This window comes from Varroa destructor, unplaced genomic scaffold, assembly GCF_002443255.2.
Source record: "Varroa destructor unplaced genomic scaffold, Vdes_3.0 BEIS01000002.1, whole genome shotgun sequence".
Lineage (NCBI taxonomy): Eukaryota > Metazoa > Arthropoda > Arachnida > Mesostigmata > Varroidae > Varroa > Varroa destructor.
The window spans coordinates 18,505,742-18,523,987 of record NW_019211455.1 but is presented as its reverse complement, the minus strand read 5'-3'; the positions used below and the strand labels follow the sequence as shown (position 1 = coordinate 18,523,987).

Genomic DNA, 18,246 nt, shown 5'->3' with positions numbered 1-18,246 from the left:
CTGAAATTCCCCCCCCCCCCCCCAGCCCACATTGACAAGACTTAATTACATTACCACCTTCAGCGATTTTTTGTGGACGGAGGCTCGAGCTGCCGGACTCGAAGACAACGATTCTGTCGTCTCTTTTTTTAGATGTTTTTTTTTTTACTGTTCCATCACCTCAAGGACACCTCATAGCAAGACACAACTTGCCGTGGTGAGGTACATCAGCTCATGCATCCAACCTATTGAGATAATATCATTTTGAAGGTACCCATTGTGAAGCTGTACGTCATAGGAATAGCGCTAGACAAGACAGAGGCATTAGCTGCATCGAGTTCGTGTGTTTTGGCATGCAGTTTACTGGCACCAGCTAGAACATTACTGTAGAGTATGAAGTGAGCGGATGCTGACAAATTGTGGCCTATTGCGGGTAAGGTATACGGCGAAATGAGGTCGATTTGAATTTTTGACATTTTCTACGTTTGAGGTAATTTTGGCGGATTGTTTGAGCTTGAAACTATCGCACATCGTAGAAAAAGTAGACTCTCCATCTTGAAACACTACAGTTCTTCTTTAGTGTTCAACTGTTTGTATTCAGTTTCACCACGCTAAACGAGCTGTTTCGTTGGACATTAGTCGGCTCTATTAATATGACTTTTTTTTTTCTTTCATCCTAGCTTTTTACAATGTCCTCTACGAATAGTTTAACACCGTCGAGCTTTGTTGGCCGAGGTACGTCATATTTTTCTTTACAACATATTAAAAAAGCATGTTTTCTATCCAATACGACGCGGATACATTGTCTTGTTCATTGTATTTTTTAATTGGATACGCAAACGTATAAATCGACTGTTATCAAGGATGTCGAAAGACTACCAAACGCTCCAGATATTATATTACTCTGACGAACGGTCACCTATTGAGCTTCGTCAAGCATTTACATGATTAAGAACTCAAATAAGATTATGGCAGCTTTTTGTTTGCTTTTGTAAGAATGACCAGTAAAACTGTCCTGTAGAAACTTGTCGCCTTCGATCAAATTTGGCGGTCAACCATGTACATATTTTTGAAATAAATACCAAGACTAATCACATCTTAACATATATATACAGCAGTGGAGCAAGGAATAATTTAGAAAGAAAGCTAGCAGGTCGAAAATCATAAAATGTCACGTCGATGTTCGGCCTATTAGGCAAATCGTCTTCGAATCAACTTCGCAGACAATGTGTCTCAATCAGTTAACTGATCGCGACTTCAGCCCTCAGTTTGAACGGGACTTTTTTAAGTGCTTGTGCTAAACCAGTAGAACAGAGCGCAAAAACCGGCAAATTATTCGGGCCTCATCAGTGCTAAGATAGTTTACCTATAGTTATAAAACAAGGTCATAGCTACTTTGGCCTTATTTATTTGTCTAGTTCTCAGTGAAATTTTATGTGCAAAAGCATATTTTTTAATTAATTTTTCACGGGGTATCACGACAGGGAAAGCCTAGCCGGGATATGCTTGACCTCTGTAGTTTTGGGATCGAATGGAAATTGATTTGACGATACAAAGGTTCGTGATAATAACATTATTTTGTCTGGTTATTTAGTATGCAGTGAGGTATCAGACTTTTACGAAATATTATTGAGTCTTGAACTTTTCCACACCGAGTTGGACCTTTTCTATGACTAGAAAATCCAGAACTTAGCCTAAAGGTCTCGTAACTATATTTATATAGCTTATATTCGGATATTGTAGTGTTCCGAGTGATAACTAACCTCTATTATTTCGAAGCAGGACTGCGTTCAGTATCCTTTTCCTGTCGTCTCTAAAAAGCCTTATAGTGCTGCGTATTTAGGTGCAGGTGAGATAATCCCTCTATCATCGCATTATTTGGCTATAGTAATTACTGATCTTTTCGACTATATATCATTTACTTATTTTGGCTATTCTTTGCATCGCAGACGATTACGGCAAAATAAGAAAAACATCTAGGTATCTCTCACGTAGAAGTGTGATAGCTACTTGAGAGTTATTCCACTCTCTCTTATAATAGGTATAACCAGTTGGGATACGATGCAGATATCTGGGGCTCGTTGCAGCAACGAAAAACATTGTTTACGTTTAAAACGCAACGATGTTTGTTAGAATGAAGAATTGAGAAAAAGCGTCTTAGCGTACCGCATCAGACACAGTTGTCTAACTGAATCAAAAAAACAAAGCCCAGAAACTCGACTAGATTATAGTATGAAGATAGACGCATCGAATATATTGGCAACCATCGGTTTAGTTCGTCGTGAAGAATAAAGGGGTCAGATGTGACTATCTTCTTTTGTTACTATTAGGCAACATCGGGTTCGCTGTATATGCCTGTTGATGCATCAAGCTCTCCAACAAGAGGTGCTGTGTTCAAGAGGCGTCATTTTATTACGGCTTGCACCTAATTAATAAATAAATACATACGGGCCCAACATAGACGTACTTTGCATGTAATTCATGCCGGACTCGTTGAAATGTTCAGTAACTGACGCTGTCACCGTAGCTGCTTTGAGCTAACCTCCCTCAAAAACCGTACCTCATCTCAGCAAGACGTTGTCCAGGAGGTACGAATGTCGTGGGCATCGATTTGTCGAAGCGGACTTTGCCAGATGAAAAACTCGCGTCTAGAGACTTTGGCTTTTTTTCTTGTTTTTGTCAATTGTTGGGTGTTTTTCGTGTGCATAAGTGTTTAGCCTACCAACACGAGAGCCAGTTGGTCTACCTTTTTTGTTTATAAGAAAGTGAATCGCGAAGTATATGTCGTTGGCGAATATAAACATACTCTAAGAAAAGGCGCTAACAAGGCACAATCTATCATCGTAGACTGATCCAGTGTATGCGGTGTAATCAAAGATTGTTTCTAGGCGAGGCACCTTTAGAACGATGAAACCGCCAGGAAAGGAAGGTTGCCTCCAGCCTGCGGTATGTTGCTAAGTTGAACTAGTCTGCAAAACAAGTACTTCGAAGACGGTTCGAGTGCTTGTTTCCAGTTCCAAGGCGGACTGTACGCGGATCATTGCTGACTTTGGTCAAAACCATATCTACTCAACTATACATCAGCGGTCCTGTATAGCTTCTTTTTTTCCGTGAACTTTGCGGCGGTAGTTACAGCGATTTGAACAGCCGGCCGTTAGTCGGTAATGCTGACCGTTCTGGGACCTTGAAAAAAAAACGTCCTGTTAGTAAAAAGAGCTAAGGGTGGGTTTGCTTAAAGATGCAAATGCGCGTGCAAATGTGACTAAACGCCTGTAAGCAAGACGCCGACACAAAATAAACAATGCGTTCGATCTTTTTGTTAAGTTTGCTTCTTGAAGAAGACGTTCTGGGATGATAAACCGAGAGCCTTGAAAGCACTGTATTTACGTTTCGGTACATACTAAGTGTAGGAGTTATACATTTACAGAGCCATCAACGGACGCGGCAAGGAAGAACGGGACTTCAACCTATACTACTATGCGCTAAGCTAACAACCAGTATACTATTAACGGCTGTCCTGGTGTACGGAATTTATTACTCGCCCCAAAGTTGGACAACGACTAGATCTTGCGTCGTTGTGGAAACTTTTCAAGCACCTAAGTACTCGATAACATGGATCATCTTCGTGGTCGAGCGCCATAGAGGTATAACCAACTCTATAGTTCTGTCAATATTTTGGCTAGTCATGCTTATGCTGGGGACGTCAACATCAATTCTAATGACTCGTATACTAACTAAAAGATCCGCGGTACCCTTGAACCAGGTCACGCCCAAACCCATTCTGCCAGCGCAGGCCTCGATGCGAAGATTACTGAAGACGTCAGCAAACCTTCGGTGGGTCAACGGCAGTTGCTGTGTATGGCCTGAAATGTTCTCCAGAAGAAGGATACTCTTTACGGACTAGACAACGGCCGCCGTTGACATCGATATAGACGCTCTAATTCAGGCTATGAGTCAAACATATTTTGCCGATTGCTCCAGAATCATGACGATTACGAATCCGGACCGCTTCGTGGTCATGGACTGAGGTGAGGCAGTTGAGTGAGGGTCAGCTCGCTTCTTTAGGACACCGAATCGCAATTCGTTGACATGTCCACTGAGTCAGCCTGAATTTAAGCCTTGCGTATACGACCAACATCTACGGGTTCAGACCTGTTAATGAAGATAAGAAAAGGCGGGAAAGAAAAAAAGCTACTAATAAATAAAAAAAAAAAAAAAAAAGGTGGTGTGTACATCAAGGAGTGCCTGGTTTAGTAACAAGCACAAGGACCTCTAAGGAGACTATAAGATTTTCAGTGTGATCTTCGCATAAACAGTACCGAGTAACAAGTTCGTATGATCTACTAGAATGAGCATACTTTACGCACCTCAGAAAGTACTAGGCATATGATAAAATTTGGTACTACCTGTCTAGAGCTTATTATTATTTATACTAACGAGCGTCCTTCATTCAGTTCCAAGTTCAGGCTGATTATACGCTAAACTACGTAGTAATAAGCTGGGCAGCACGATGCGTACAGCTGCAGGAAGTAACAGTGATGGAAACGAATTCAAAGTGAATCCTTATGCAGTGTCATATTTTAAAAAAATCAGAATATCCCGGCATTATTACTTTATTATGAATATCGTCACAAAACAAATAATCAGTGATAATTAACGTTGCGTTGAAAAAGCTATCTTGTGTTCATTTTTTTTCGTGTACGGAGCAGACGCACGAGACGGGGAGGTGAGGTACCAATGTGAACTTTAAAATACAATGCCAAGTATTTTTCCATAGAGAATTGTAACATTCTATAACTATTTTTATAAAAAATTAATTTGTGTTACTCTTCTTGGTGGTAGTCGTTATTAAATATATCCTAAATAGTAGCTCACTGAAATCAACACACAAGGTGACCATAAAATTTATCTCAGAAAAAAAGAAAATTCAAAAGCAAGGTAAGCAATGACCCAATTTTGCTGCTTATCAGCTAACGACGTTCGTTCGTCCTTTGGAGATTTTGATACTACTAACTTCGATTTTCATGGTAAGAAATTGCTCACAAAAAAGACTTTCTCATATGATTTTAATTTAAAAGTATTCCATACGTTTTCTAGACCACTTGTCGTAGTATCTGGACAAAAAGGGCCTTCCGATCAGAGCATCGACGGACACGCGTCTGTCCAACAGACAACATACTCCCCCTGTTTAGTTACCTACCAAATGCTAGCCAAGACTGAATTCAAAATTGTTACTCTGGTGAATCCAGTCCACCTGAATTTATCCATCCATTGTAGCTTTGTGTTAGCAAACCACTCTGCGATGTTATCTTATTATAGCGATTTGATCATCTTCCTCCTCCCGAACTTCGTTACTTAAGTTCGATTGTTTAGTTACCTTGATAATATCACTATATCCTAATCATTCTGAAACAATGTGTATCGATTATCCGTGCTCTCAATATCCCAAAATAAGCCTTCACTGGGTTACGCTTGACTTGATGCCCCATTAAGATTATTACGCTTTCCAAAGGTAAATCAGAGCTTTTACGTTCAAACGTCCATGTAAGCATTAGGGAACTTGGGAAACCAGATGAGTAAGCATTTGAAAATGTCCGTATGCTGTTCCATGAAAAGTCTCAGTTGAACCACGTTTGAAGGCGATTTGAAATTCTGACACGTTATTGTTTGGGGCGCAAAAAATTACCTCAGAGGAAAATAATCACTGATAATACAGCTATGAATGAATAAAATGTCAGCACATATTGATATAAAGTTACTAAAGCATCTATTGAACTTCACGGGTTAAAATCACTTTAATATATTTCACGACCCCAATTTTTCTAGCTAGGAATCGTACTGCACTGTAGCAGTCTTCTTTGTCTACAAGTACGTTGCTATTATCATTACGACGATAACTAATACGTTTTATTTCACTGAGCTTGAACCAGCAATCACTCGTTCTTTTACTGCCGGAAACTTTATAAATGGCACACTGCATCATGGACGCACTTGGTAGAAGAATAAGCGTACGCTTATCTATGGATGCCAAAATTGACACCCCGCGGCCCGAGTAACTTATATTGCTCGCTGTGGTTCGTGCGAGGAGGGTCGTAGGAGCTAGTGATTGTTGCTATCGTCTTGTCCGTCTGCCATTGCCCATGCGTCCTCCGATATACTTGCCGCCATAGAGAACTATTTCAAACGAGTTCAGACAAAGGCGGGCCAATCGATCCGAAATAGCTTCATTGATTCAGTGTCTCTGCACAAAGAAACCCTACGATAGAGATACTAGGCAAATTAGAATATGCTTACGCCGCTGCAGCATAAGTGTTATCGGAGGCAGTTCCCTTTTTTCGTTGTGGTTAGATTTCGATGCATGGATGTGATACAGAGTTGCGACAAAAACGTCAGATTGGCTGTCTACAGATGCTAGGGAGTAACTGCCATTACACTGTGTTATATAGCAGTGTCCTTCGGTTACTGACCCTGTTATGAAATGAACAAAGTTTATTAGATGAGTCCGTGGAGCTGGCTGACCCAATCTAGCGTAACTGTGATACCGGCAATGTGACCAGGAACTTGTTCTGAGTGACAAGACGACGCTTCACTGCAACGAAGTACGCTTTTACGGATACATTTCTAAATGTCCATTTTTACGTCTATTTATATTTAGTTTAATGAAATGAAACTTAGAATTTGGCACAATGCATTTGGTATTCGGTAGAAATAGTTTTTGGGAAGGGGCGTTTTGGGGCGATCAACTGCCTGTTTTCACCGACCGTTTTGAAAATACAGCGCTTACATATGTGCCTGCTCTGTTTGTACTGTTTGGGGGCATAATACATTTATATAGCTACCGATTCTGCCTAGAGCATGAACTTCCGAAAACAATACTACACTACGCCAAGCCTACTGGCACCGCGATTCTTCACGCGTATAGAATTTATTACACGTTTATAAACCACAAAACAACTAGATCTGACCTCGGCGCTGGACTGCTTCGCGTCCTCAGTTACGTGACGACGTGCGTCATGCCAGTGGGCGATCGTAGTCGAGGCACTGCCAACTACGTATTTCTATCTCTGTTTTGGCTTGTCACGCTTATTTTTGAGATGCCAGTTTACTACCGACAAATGCTCACTGCTTTTGGCCCTGTCAGACCACACTTGGATCCGCAAGAATACTTCGTATCGTTTCCCCTGGTATTTGCTCAGTTCATACTTAAAGCGTTTTCTGAGGAACTCAAGGGTAACGGAGAAAAACACGTGACTCAAAATCCCATCTACACAGCCTCACCTTTCTCGGTAACTATGTGTAGCTTTTTCACACGTCTGATTACCGATGGATACCGCAAGCCGTTAGCAATTAAGGATCTGCCCCAAACTCTCTATGATATACAGTCTGAATACTGCTATCGAAAGTATGCAGCCGGTACGAAAATTGGCATCGTGAGGTCAGTTCTCAAGACTCACTGGACCACAATCGGAGCTGGCTGTATCATTAAAATTTTTTTTCATAGCAACAATGTTTCTGGTACCCAATGAATAGCCCAAATGAACTAGCGTTCTTTGAAAGGTTGCTTTTATTGCATTTTAATTTGCGTCGCATAGATCGTCTCATCGACGTTTGTGCGCTGGGCAGATTATCTTTTTGTTAATTTAGGCCTTAAAGCCATTCTGATAGCCGCAATCACACGCAAGTCTGTAAAAGTCAACGGAGCTCAGCTGAGCAAGTATACAATGGGAGAACTGGTCAATATGCTGTCGGTGGATGTGGACAAAATCAATGCGTTCTCAATCTACATAGGTACCATGATCGGCTGTCCATTCTCCATAATTTTACCCGCAGCTATGCTTTGTAGCACTCTTGGCTCATCGTGCGTTGCCGGTATCTCCGCGGTCATTATTATGATGTCTCTAAGCGGAGCAATAGCGTCATTTTGACGAAACATTCAGGTCAAACAAATGAGCCTTAAAGATACCCGGCTGAAATACATCTGCGAAATCCTATCGAGTATAAAGATCATAAAACCGTACGGCTGGGAGACCTCCTTCACTGACCTCGTGCAAAAACGAGCTTCTTAAACGCTTTGCCTATCTAACAGCCAGTTTGAGATTTTTCTAGTTGGTGACGCCGTTCCTCGTGTCGTTATTCGCCTTTATTGCTTATCTCTACGTGAATGATCTGACGATAATCGAAGCCAACGTTGCCTTCGTGTCACTATCACTGCTCGATAGTATGCGGTTCCCTTTTGCCCTAGTTCCAGATATAGTATTAAATGCCGTACAAGTTCTTGTGTTCGTGAAGAGAATCGAGGTGCCTTAAAGCGGATGAAGTCGTTAAGGGTCTCGTCGGCCATAAGCCCGTGCCGAAAACTCCCTCAACTGGCAAGCTACCACGTTGACTTGGAACGATATAGCAAAAAATGCTACACTAAAAAAGATCGATCTGGGCGTTAAAACCGGCGAGCTAGTGGCTATTGTGGGAAGGGTGGACTCTGGCGAGTCGTCCCTATTGCAGTCCATGCTCCGTAAACTCAAGCTGCTCGAAGGCCCTGTTGACCTACTGGGGTTTGTGGCATACGTACCTCAGCAGGCGTGGATTCAAAATGCAACCATCAAACAGAACATACTCATCATGAAGCAATACAATAAGGCTGCACATAGGAACATCGTTAACAAGTGCTGTTTATCAACTGATCTCAGCATCTTACCTAATGGCGAACAGACCCAAATCGGAGAGAAAGGTGTTAACCTTAGCGGTGGGCAAAAACAACGTATTTCATTGGCTCGAGCCGTTTACCAAAATTGTGATATTTATCTACTTGATGATCCTTTCAGCGCTATGGATGCACATGTCGATTCAGAAACGTTATCGGTAATACTGGAATGCTAAAGAACAAAACGTTTGTGTTGGCCACCAACACACGCTTTCAATTCTTCCAAACGTCGATCACATCATTGTATTGAATGAAAATAGCGAGATCGTAGAATAGGGAACCTACCAGGAGGATGTCAAGAATTCCGCGGGGAAATTTAGCGAATTCTTCAATAAGCTCCGAGCACGAATTTCCGGACAATACCACAACATTTCAGCGTTCGATGACTCTTACGTCCGACAATAACGTTCAGTTTTTTGATAATTATGATACGCAGAAATTGATGAAGGGGAAAAGTATGCAATCAGGCTCTATCAGTTATTCCGTCTATGGACGATACCTTTCTAAGGTTGGACTTACAATTTCAATTATAACCATTATTGGCTTCGTTGGTTCTCGAACCTTGGACATTTTATCTGGCGTTTGGCTGACTGAGTGGTCAGAAGATGAAGCTGATGACACACCGGAACACTATACGAATCGTATGAATAGGCTTCTTATTTATGCTGCGTCAGGGTTGTTTCGTGGAGTATTCTCATTCATTGGCATAGCAGCACTCGCAAATAGAACCATTACGGCCGCGCGGAAGCTCCATAACGTCATGCTGCAAGCCGTGATTAAGGCTCCCATGAGTTTCTTCGATGCGACTCCTTAGTGCAGACTTCTCAGTTGCTTCGGGAAGGAGATAGACCAGTTGGACATTCAGCTGCCGGTGGTAGCTAATTTATTCTTAGAGGTTCTCGTACTTATCTCTATAAATGTTCCTAATTTTCTCATTATGTCTCTTCCCTAGCTGGCATTGTATTTCATATTTCAAAGAATCTACATGCGAAGCATTCGACAGATAAAACGTATCGAATCAGTAACGCGGCCGCCAGTACGTAATCATTTTTCAGAAATGAGCAGTGCCCGAGCTTATGGAGCTGAGCTGTTATTTGTCGGGCTGTCCGATGCTAAAGTGGATACGACACAAAACTGCAGCTATCTTCTTTCCCTTGGAAAAATGTGGCTTGGAACACGTTTGGACATAATTTCTACTATAATTTGTCTAATTGGAAACCTTTCAGTTGTCAATCGAAAAGGCAGTATCGATTCTGGAGTAGCGGGCTTCATCGTACCGTACTCAATGGGCGAGTCGTTTGCATTCAACCTTATCGTTCACAACGCGTCCGGAGTAGAGGCCACTACTATAGCCTCAGAACGAATAGAGGAATATTCTGACATAAAGCCGGTGGCCGAATGGATTATGGAGCCTAGACAAGACCCGGATTGGCCTAAAAACGACTCTGTGAAGTTCAACGAGTACTCGACGCGGTACCGTAAGGGCTTCGAGTTCGTACTTCAGGGGATTAATCTTGAGATCAACAGCGGCGAAAAAATAGATGTGATAGGTCGAATCGGTGCAGCGCAGACGTCCCTGACACTTTCACTATTCAGGTTTATTGAGGCGGTTGCTGGCCGCATTTTGGTCGATGACATGGACGTCTCTAGAATAGGACTTCATGATCTGCGACGGCGACTAACCGTTATACATCAAGACCCCGTCACATTCTCTGGCAGTCTCCGGGTCAACATCGACCCTAATGAGTTGTATACTGACGAACAAATTTGGCGTGCCTTTGAACGGGCTCACGTTAAATCTCAGTTTAACGATATAAGACTCGATGTAGAAATTGCCAAAGGTGGCAGTAATCGTTCAGTAGGTCAACGGCAGTTGCTGTGTCTGGTCCGAGCTATCCTCCGAAAGGACAAAGATTCTGGTTATGGACGAGGCAACAGACGTCGAAACAGGCGCGCTAATTCAAGCCATAATTCGAAAAGATTTTGTCGATTGTACTATGATCACAATTGCACCCCGTGATCGTCATGACACTAGGCTCGAATCGTTGAGAAAGGACCACCGTTTTCGCTTCTTGAAAACACTAAATCGCTATTCCATGACATGGCTAAAATGCAGGACTTGTAGGCAATGACTAATAATCATATAGGATCTTTTGAGGATAGCTTCTGATAGAGTAGCATATGTGTAACTAACGCGTTGAACCAGTCGATTAGCTCAGCTCGAGAATTTTAACCCTTTTAACAGCTTCAACGGAGCAGGCCAGCTCCGTCTGTGAGCGCGGTCCTGATTTTAGTTGCTTATAATCATTATAAATATATAATTCGGCTATAGCTTATGCGTGGCTATTCGTCGACCTAAATACTGACATAATTTTCAACGTACGGCTACAAATGGCAACCATCATAACAACAGAAAATAATCTTCTCTAGATATAATAACTGCTATAAAATACAGGACGTATTGCTAATCTTTATTACTTTAAGTAGCGCGCTGGAATAATAACATGCACAACTACAATAAAAAAATGTCACTCATTCCCTCTGGTCAGATTTATTCAACGAATTTCAGTCACTTAATGAAAGAACAAGGAAACGTTTCATTCTGCGGGTGTAAGCCAGGCAACATTTACTAACAAAGAAAGCGTTCGCTCATGTACTATGCAGGTTAAAAAAAATTATGTAAAAAAAAAGGTATATATAGTATAGAATTTGGAAAGCCATACATTCTTATGCAATATCTACGGTATGCGTTTAAAAATTTACCTTCGCAATATTGTTAAGGTTTCCTTAGTAAGTGGCAAGACTGCACAAATATTTTTATGAACATTTCCTTTAATAGCTGATATTCTAATGTAGTTATGGTTATGATAAGAGTGCTTCGATCATTTCAGAAATGGTCTGTTTTGACAGAAATATAGAAACTATGTGGCGAAACAATCCTCGAGCTACTTAAATGGTAAAACTAGATTTAGCATAGGGCCTATGTTGCAGAGTTCTCGGCACTAACATTGACTCCCTCTATCCAAAGTGGTCGAATTATACAAATACACTGATTTGTAACAAAAAATAAAAGGATCCTCATTTTTTTTTTCGTATGTCTTTTATAGTACCGTTTTTGAGCGACAAATTACTTACCATTAAACATATATATCTTCAAGTGTATTCGTTTTAGCGTTCACCGTTATGTTATTTTTGTGAGTTTTCCTCATTTTTAATAGAGAGAAACTACTAATGTATACAAAAATGTCTTACGTAATATAATTTTTAAATATTATTCAGAGTCTTATCTATTATTCTTTATAGAAAATATATGATATGGTTGAATACTTTTCAAGTAATCGATATGCCTAAAACTGGTAAGTCGTTGGAATTTTTTTTAATTTTTCAAATTTAGTAGAAATCTCTCCGCAGTTATGTTAGCTTTGAATAATTGCCAATAAAATAAAAACTGGTCAACAGCCCATTGGACGCGCAAAAATTTATCGTAAACAGTGACAACTTCAACCTATATGAAAGCACATCAGGAACATTTCATTATTTGAAAATCCTAAAAATATATATGGGAACATTTTTTTTTAAAAATTAGATTTTGGCCCAAAAAGGTGATTCGTTTTTCTCTAAAGACAGGAAGATTTTGGAAGACATAGACGGGCCTTCGGCATTTTGCCGAGTAAGCATACCTTAAAAATTTTTTCTTCAGGCCTCACTGTCGTCAGGATAGGTTTAACGGTTAAATATGCAATCATTCTGTATTTTGCGATCTCTCTACGAAACTATAATCATTGTACTATATATAATATTTTATAAGAAAATTATGGCTCTAATCTTAGGTATATTAGGGAATGACTACTATATTTTAAAGGTTTACGACTAACCACCTCTGAAAAACAGTTTTTACTTCAACTTCATTTATTCTATGTCATGTAGGACGATGACCACAAGCACTTGAACCTTATACTCTAATGCAATATTTGTTAGGGGGTTTTTACTTCTTGTTTTTTGTGATCCTATGGCGGTGGCCTTCAATAGATCATCCGTTTATGCTTCAGGCTCACTTCCTATTTTAAGCCCTGCCCCTGATATGTAACACACGAAAGGTACGATTAAATAAAGAAACATATTTTTTAACCACACAAAATGTTATGTCGGATTGATTCCGTTTCGAGAACGATCCCAACATCCTTCTAATAACGAAGGAGCGCAACGAATCAATATTTATGTCTCAAGAAGAACTTGGAGGCTTGTAAAAGTCAACTAGAAGCAAACGCCTCGACATTTCTTCGCAACAATATTTTTGTTCTAAGTAATTGGATTCAATGTATTTTTTCCTTAGTAAATTGATATTTACGCTATCATAGTGATCTGGGCTAATATCCAATAGCCTGCAAGCGGTAATAAGAACTAAATAACTAATGGATCCCGCAGAATAGCATTCCTGTTCTAACCCCTAAACCAGATAAGGTACCTTCGAATTTAACTGATTGACATTTAGAATATCCAGGGATCTAGCTATTCAGTAGCTTTTACGAATAATCTGATCGAAGCCCTTCTTAAATAAGCTGATCTATTCAGTTTCAGATATACATAGAACCACAGCGATGTAAATGTATCTACAATCCAGAACTACTGTCTGGCATCATAACAAATGTTTTGGCTCACCTCTCTCACTTTTTTCTCCGGTTAAAGCTATCGGCTTATGGATCCCTTACTGAAAAATACAATTATACCGTGTGTACTGAGCTGCGGCTGTCAGTAATTACCATTATCTGAATCAACTCTCAAGAATTTTTACACGGCTTCACACTCCAATCCTCGATGTGCCCCAACGATAAACCACCCCACGTGAGTCGAACGACGAAAAGATCCAAAGCCCTATAATTAATTTAACGTAACCGACACGAGCTACAAGTATCAGCTATTTCTGATGCCGATCGTATTGTGTTAACGCTGAGTCTGAGTACCAACGAACGGCTTAGAACAATGCGGTTGTAGCATTTTGAATTTCACTTCTACACAGGTGAAAGGTGTCTGCTAGCGACGGGAACTTAACATAACAGACATGGGAGTCAATGTGCGCAATTCTTAAGGAACAGTCGTTGAATATTTATGTGCAAAGGGGTGTTCAAAATGCTCCCTCGGTGGCAAATTTACCTTGAATATAACCCCGGTGTGGTCGAGATTACCCATATGACGACTGGCGTTGCTATATTGTCATGTTGAGTGTACGGCCACATGCATACGGTTATTGCGGTGCTTCGTTCACTGATCGTAGCATGCTTTGATCGCTGGCCATTCGCTGTTTACCTTTGTAAACCACATGAGACCCAAAGGCGCCATTCGTAGACCGGCTAACGCAACGTAACAACGACCACAACTGAACTAGCTGGTATAACGGTCACTACCTCAAAAAAACGCATTTGTCTGTATAACCGGTCAGGTGTTTGTGTATGCGTCGGTAAAAGTCTGCTTTATGCTATAGTTCTTCGAGTAGAAATCATCATTCGGAGAAATGCCTCCGATCTCCTGTGATTACCCTTTTTTGAAGGAGCCTTTCTGGAGCAGCAAGTCGCTAGTATGCAAAAAATGCTTCGAGAATGCCGTGCTCACAAATTTTTCAATTCTATTTATGCTGTTTAGAAGAAACACATATTCTTACTTTTGTAACACATGTCCGGGAAATGGGCTCTCAACCAAGCTACTCCACTGTGCCAAGTTTATCTGATGTGATGGTTGGATGCACGAGTTGGGTCACGAACCAGTCTAAGCTCGTTGCTAATGTGCTTCGCAACCCAGACGCTGCCAGCTCCATGTCTTCATGTGCACTTCCACTATTCTCGAGATGCCAATCTATGTTCTTACTGTATTCAAGACCATAGAGACCAATCTTCAAAGATCTTAACCGTTAGAATACATCATTTGATCTATCAATCACCCGCTTACATTTGTCACTTACTGCGTCCTGCGAGAATATTCTTGAAACTCAAAATGATCCAGTTAGTCGACATCCTTTCTGTACGGCTCCATGACCTTTATAAGTTTTTTATAGTTTCTTTACAGACATGATCGTCATGGGATTCCGGTAAATGTTAATCCTTATATATCTGCGTCAGCCTTTGGATGACATGGTATTGAAAGCGGACGGCCACCACAATAATGCACCAGGCGACAGGTAAAAAAAACTAGTATGATGCGACCATTTCTCAGGACGTATTTGGTCTTAATGATCATCGGCTGAATCTTGCAGATCTTCTTTTCTGTGTTGAAGACAAGAACGTTTCTTGTTCTCAACGCGCTGATTCTTACATGAATGGACATGACGAGCTGGCACGGAAAGTATACATCTACTTGGCTCGAACGTTCCTAGTGTCCATCTTATTTGCGATGATGCTTCACTGGTTTTACTAAATACTCGTTTATTTGAGCGTCGAAATTAAAGCAATCATTGAGGTGACAGAAAATCAACGGAAGTCGTCAAATACAGAGTACGCAGACCGGCTAATATGCTGTCGGTAGATGCGGACAGAATTAAAGCATTGCCTGTCTTCATCGGTATCATGGTCGGTTGGCTATTCTATACTGTTGTATGTACAGCCATGCTCTGGAGGTTCTTCAGTCCATTGTGTCTTGTCGGTATTTCCACAACCGCTGATACGATTCCTTTAGGCGAAACCGTGGCATCGAGGTATCGCAGTATTTAAGTTGGGCAAGTGGATTCTGAAAAGTACTGGACTGAAATATGGACGTGAGATTCTCTCGAATATAACGGTTAGTAGACCCCCTTCACTAATATCTTCGTTACAAGGAGAACGAACCTCTTAAACGTTTCGCCCAACTGACAGCTGCTTTGAGGTTCTTTTGGCCGGTGACGCCATTCCTGGTGTCGTTGTTCGCCCTTATCGCTTATCTCTGATATATATATTATCTTATATTATGATTAGCGACGGTCGAGGCTATCATAGTTTTCATGTCATCATCACTGCTCAACACCATGTGGCGCTCGTTTTACGCCATTCCTTATATTTGTGGATGCCGTGCAGACTTAACGTAGAAGAATTCACCGCGAATTTCGACGGCCATAAATCCGGCGCCACATTGTTTCGGAACGAGCTATAGAAAAGTCTTGCACGGAAAAAGGTCGATCTGTTTGCCGAAACCGGTGAGCTAGTAACTATCGTGGAAAGGACGCGCCTCGGTAAGTCGTTTCTTTTATAATCCGTGCTTGACCTCGAGCTAATGGAAGGCTGTGTCGACTTGCTGGGGCCTACGGTATACGTACCCCAGCAAGCTTAGATTCGAAGTGCAACTATCACGGAAAACATCCTCTTTACGAAGCAATACAACAAGGTTACATATAGAAAGGTCGTCGACATTTTACCTGGTGTCCGGCTGAGCGACTCGTGAGAGGAAGAAGCGGCAGTACACCGGAATACTACGCGTACCCTTCCCTATGCACACTGTGCTAGGTTCGACCAACTCACTTGTTCGTTGTGGCTAATATACTTTTAAAAATGTCCTTCCAACTTATTGGAGTCACACTGCTTATCTAATTTTTCTAGCAGCTTTGTTGCCCGCCTGGATGTTGTGCTTCATTTCTCGGAGAAATACTAGACCATTAAAATGTATTAAATCTCTGACACGGTGATGGTCAAGGGTCTTCGCAGTGTCCGAACGGAGCCAAAAAATAGTTCACTGAATTGGAGAAGGATGCTTGTCATAGACGAAGTGACAGAGACAGAAGTTCCAATTTAGGCGACAATCTGGAAAAAAATTTACTTGATAGTATCATAATCAAAATTGCACAGCACCTTAATAAGATCCTGGATTTGGACAGTGTGATTGACACGGGCCAGGATCAAATAGTTGAGCAAAGCTTATTTTCTTTGTGTCTTGAAAACGCTAAGTCAATATTCTACGACACGGTCAGGGAAGCAGGACTGGTGCAGGGTGACTAATTGAGCCATACTTCATAATTAGCTTATAAAGCGGGCTTCTATATATGGGATCTCTGTTCAGGCACAAATGTCTATGCGTACATCCCCTAAGCGGAAAAAATCGATGCGAAAAAATTATTTATTTACTTTAACTAGTTAGCATCTACGAGCATCAAATGTCTGCTTTTTATACTGTACCACTGCTATTGAATAGTTATGCTAAACACAATTAACTTTTTACGTCACAACTGTGATGATGGGATTTCGTGATATTATTTTACACTAAGACTTTTCCTTAGTAGATAAACAAAAACTTTGTTTCCACAGGATAGGTACTATCTATTTAAAATATCCATATCTTTTTTTAATTTTGAAACGCAACATTGTTTTTCAACAATCAATGAGTAATTAGAGTAAATCTAATTTGCGGTGTGATTAAGTTGCACCTCTAAATCAATTTCAATTAATGTCCTAAAGATATAGTGCAGATTTGTATCGTAAAGTTAAATAAGAAATAAACAACAAATTTAGAAATCGATACAAATAATTTTGTGTTGTATGCATGATGGCAGAGTTTGCCCCCCCCACGAATATTTTTCAAACTGTTCGCAATAGATGGGAAGGCTTTTTGTTGGCAAACGCAAACTTGCGTAATTTTCTTTATAAAGTTGCGTCTCCTGAGATACCTTGCCTAAATTTATAAAAATAGCTATAGGATCTCTGTAGCTCAACAATACGCTGAGTAATAAGACAACCTCTTCCGACGATTCATACGCCATAGAGTATCACCTAGGACTGCTCGAATGTGACTGTTAAATGTGCTAATGGGCGTCATCCGCCAAAGAGGAGGCGCTTCCTTGCTGTCGTCAACGTGACCCCATTGATGACCGGCCGTGTTCAGCGCGGAGAAGTACTCTATACTTACTTATCCTATACAAACTGCGCTTAAATCTCTAATCTCTAGCGAAAAGCGCACATGACATAGTGCGATTGCTTAAAATAAAAGTACAGGTAACGAAGTAAGGATGATTATACAATGTTGTAACGCTCAGTGGGATTGGTATGTAATTGCCAGGGAGCTGATCTACCGCATTGCGTAACTGTAGCAGTGACTGTGCCATCGAGCGCTCTCAGCTAAGACTAGCCTTCTCTGCGGTAGAAAGACCATTCCGATTAGATAAAAGTTCGTAACTTGAGCTCAATGCAAAAAGAGGAATGAAACGAGTAACTTTAGCATGCAATAATTAGTGGCATTGCGTTTCCCGGTATTGCCTTGACGCACGCTGCCTACCGAGCACCTAAGTTGCCTCATATTTGTCACACGATACTACTATTCAGCCTAGGTAGAACCTTTGGTCAACTTGCGAATGTTGCGGAAGGTTGTTGCGGTCTTAATGCAATGTCAAAAGGGCCAAATTCACGCCGTTTAGCGCTAATATTTTATTCAGCTCACTGCGAACAAAGCGTATCATTCAGCTGTGCCGGGGCATCCGTGACGGGCTGTAGCAGAATTTAGACTGCAAGCTAAATGTGCTTGTTAGTGGTGGAAAGTGTATACTTTGACAGAGGGAAAGTACCACCAATGACTCACTACCGATCATTGCGATTATGAATGTGCTGCCCGTAAGCGGACAG

General features: G+C 41.0%; 1 protein-coding gene across 1 annotated transcript; it reads left to right on the top strand.

Annotated features, from left to right (window-relative positions):
- The first annotated feature begins 7,925 nt into the window (after window positions 1-7,925).
- LOC111245993 (multidrug resistance-associated protein 1-like) lies at window positions 7,926-10,812 on the top strand. Its single transcript, XM_086981874.1, is given in 8 exon segments — window positions 7,926-8,024; window positions 8,086-8,197; window positions 8,324-8,818; window positions 8,821-8,866; window positions 9,332-9,554; window positions 9,659-9,716; window positions 9,907-10,583; window positions 10,585-10,812. Coding segments are annotated over 8 exon segments (1,938 nt in total).
- The last annotated feature ends 7,434 nt before the right edge of the window (window positions 10,813-18,246 follow it).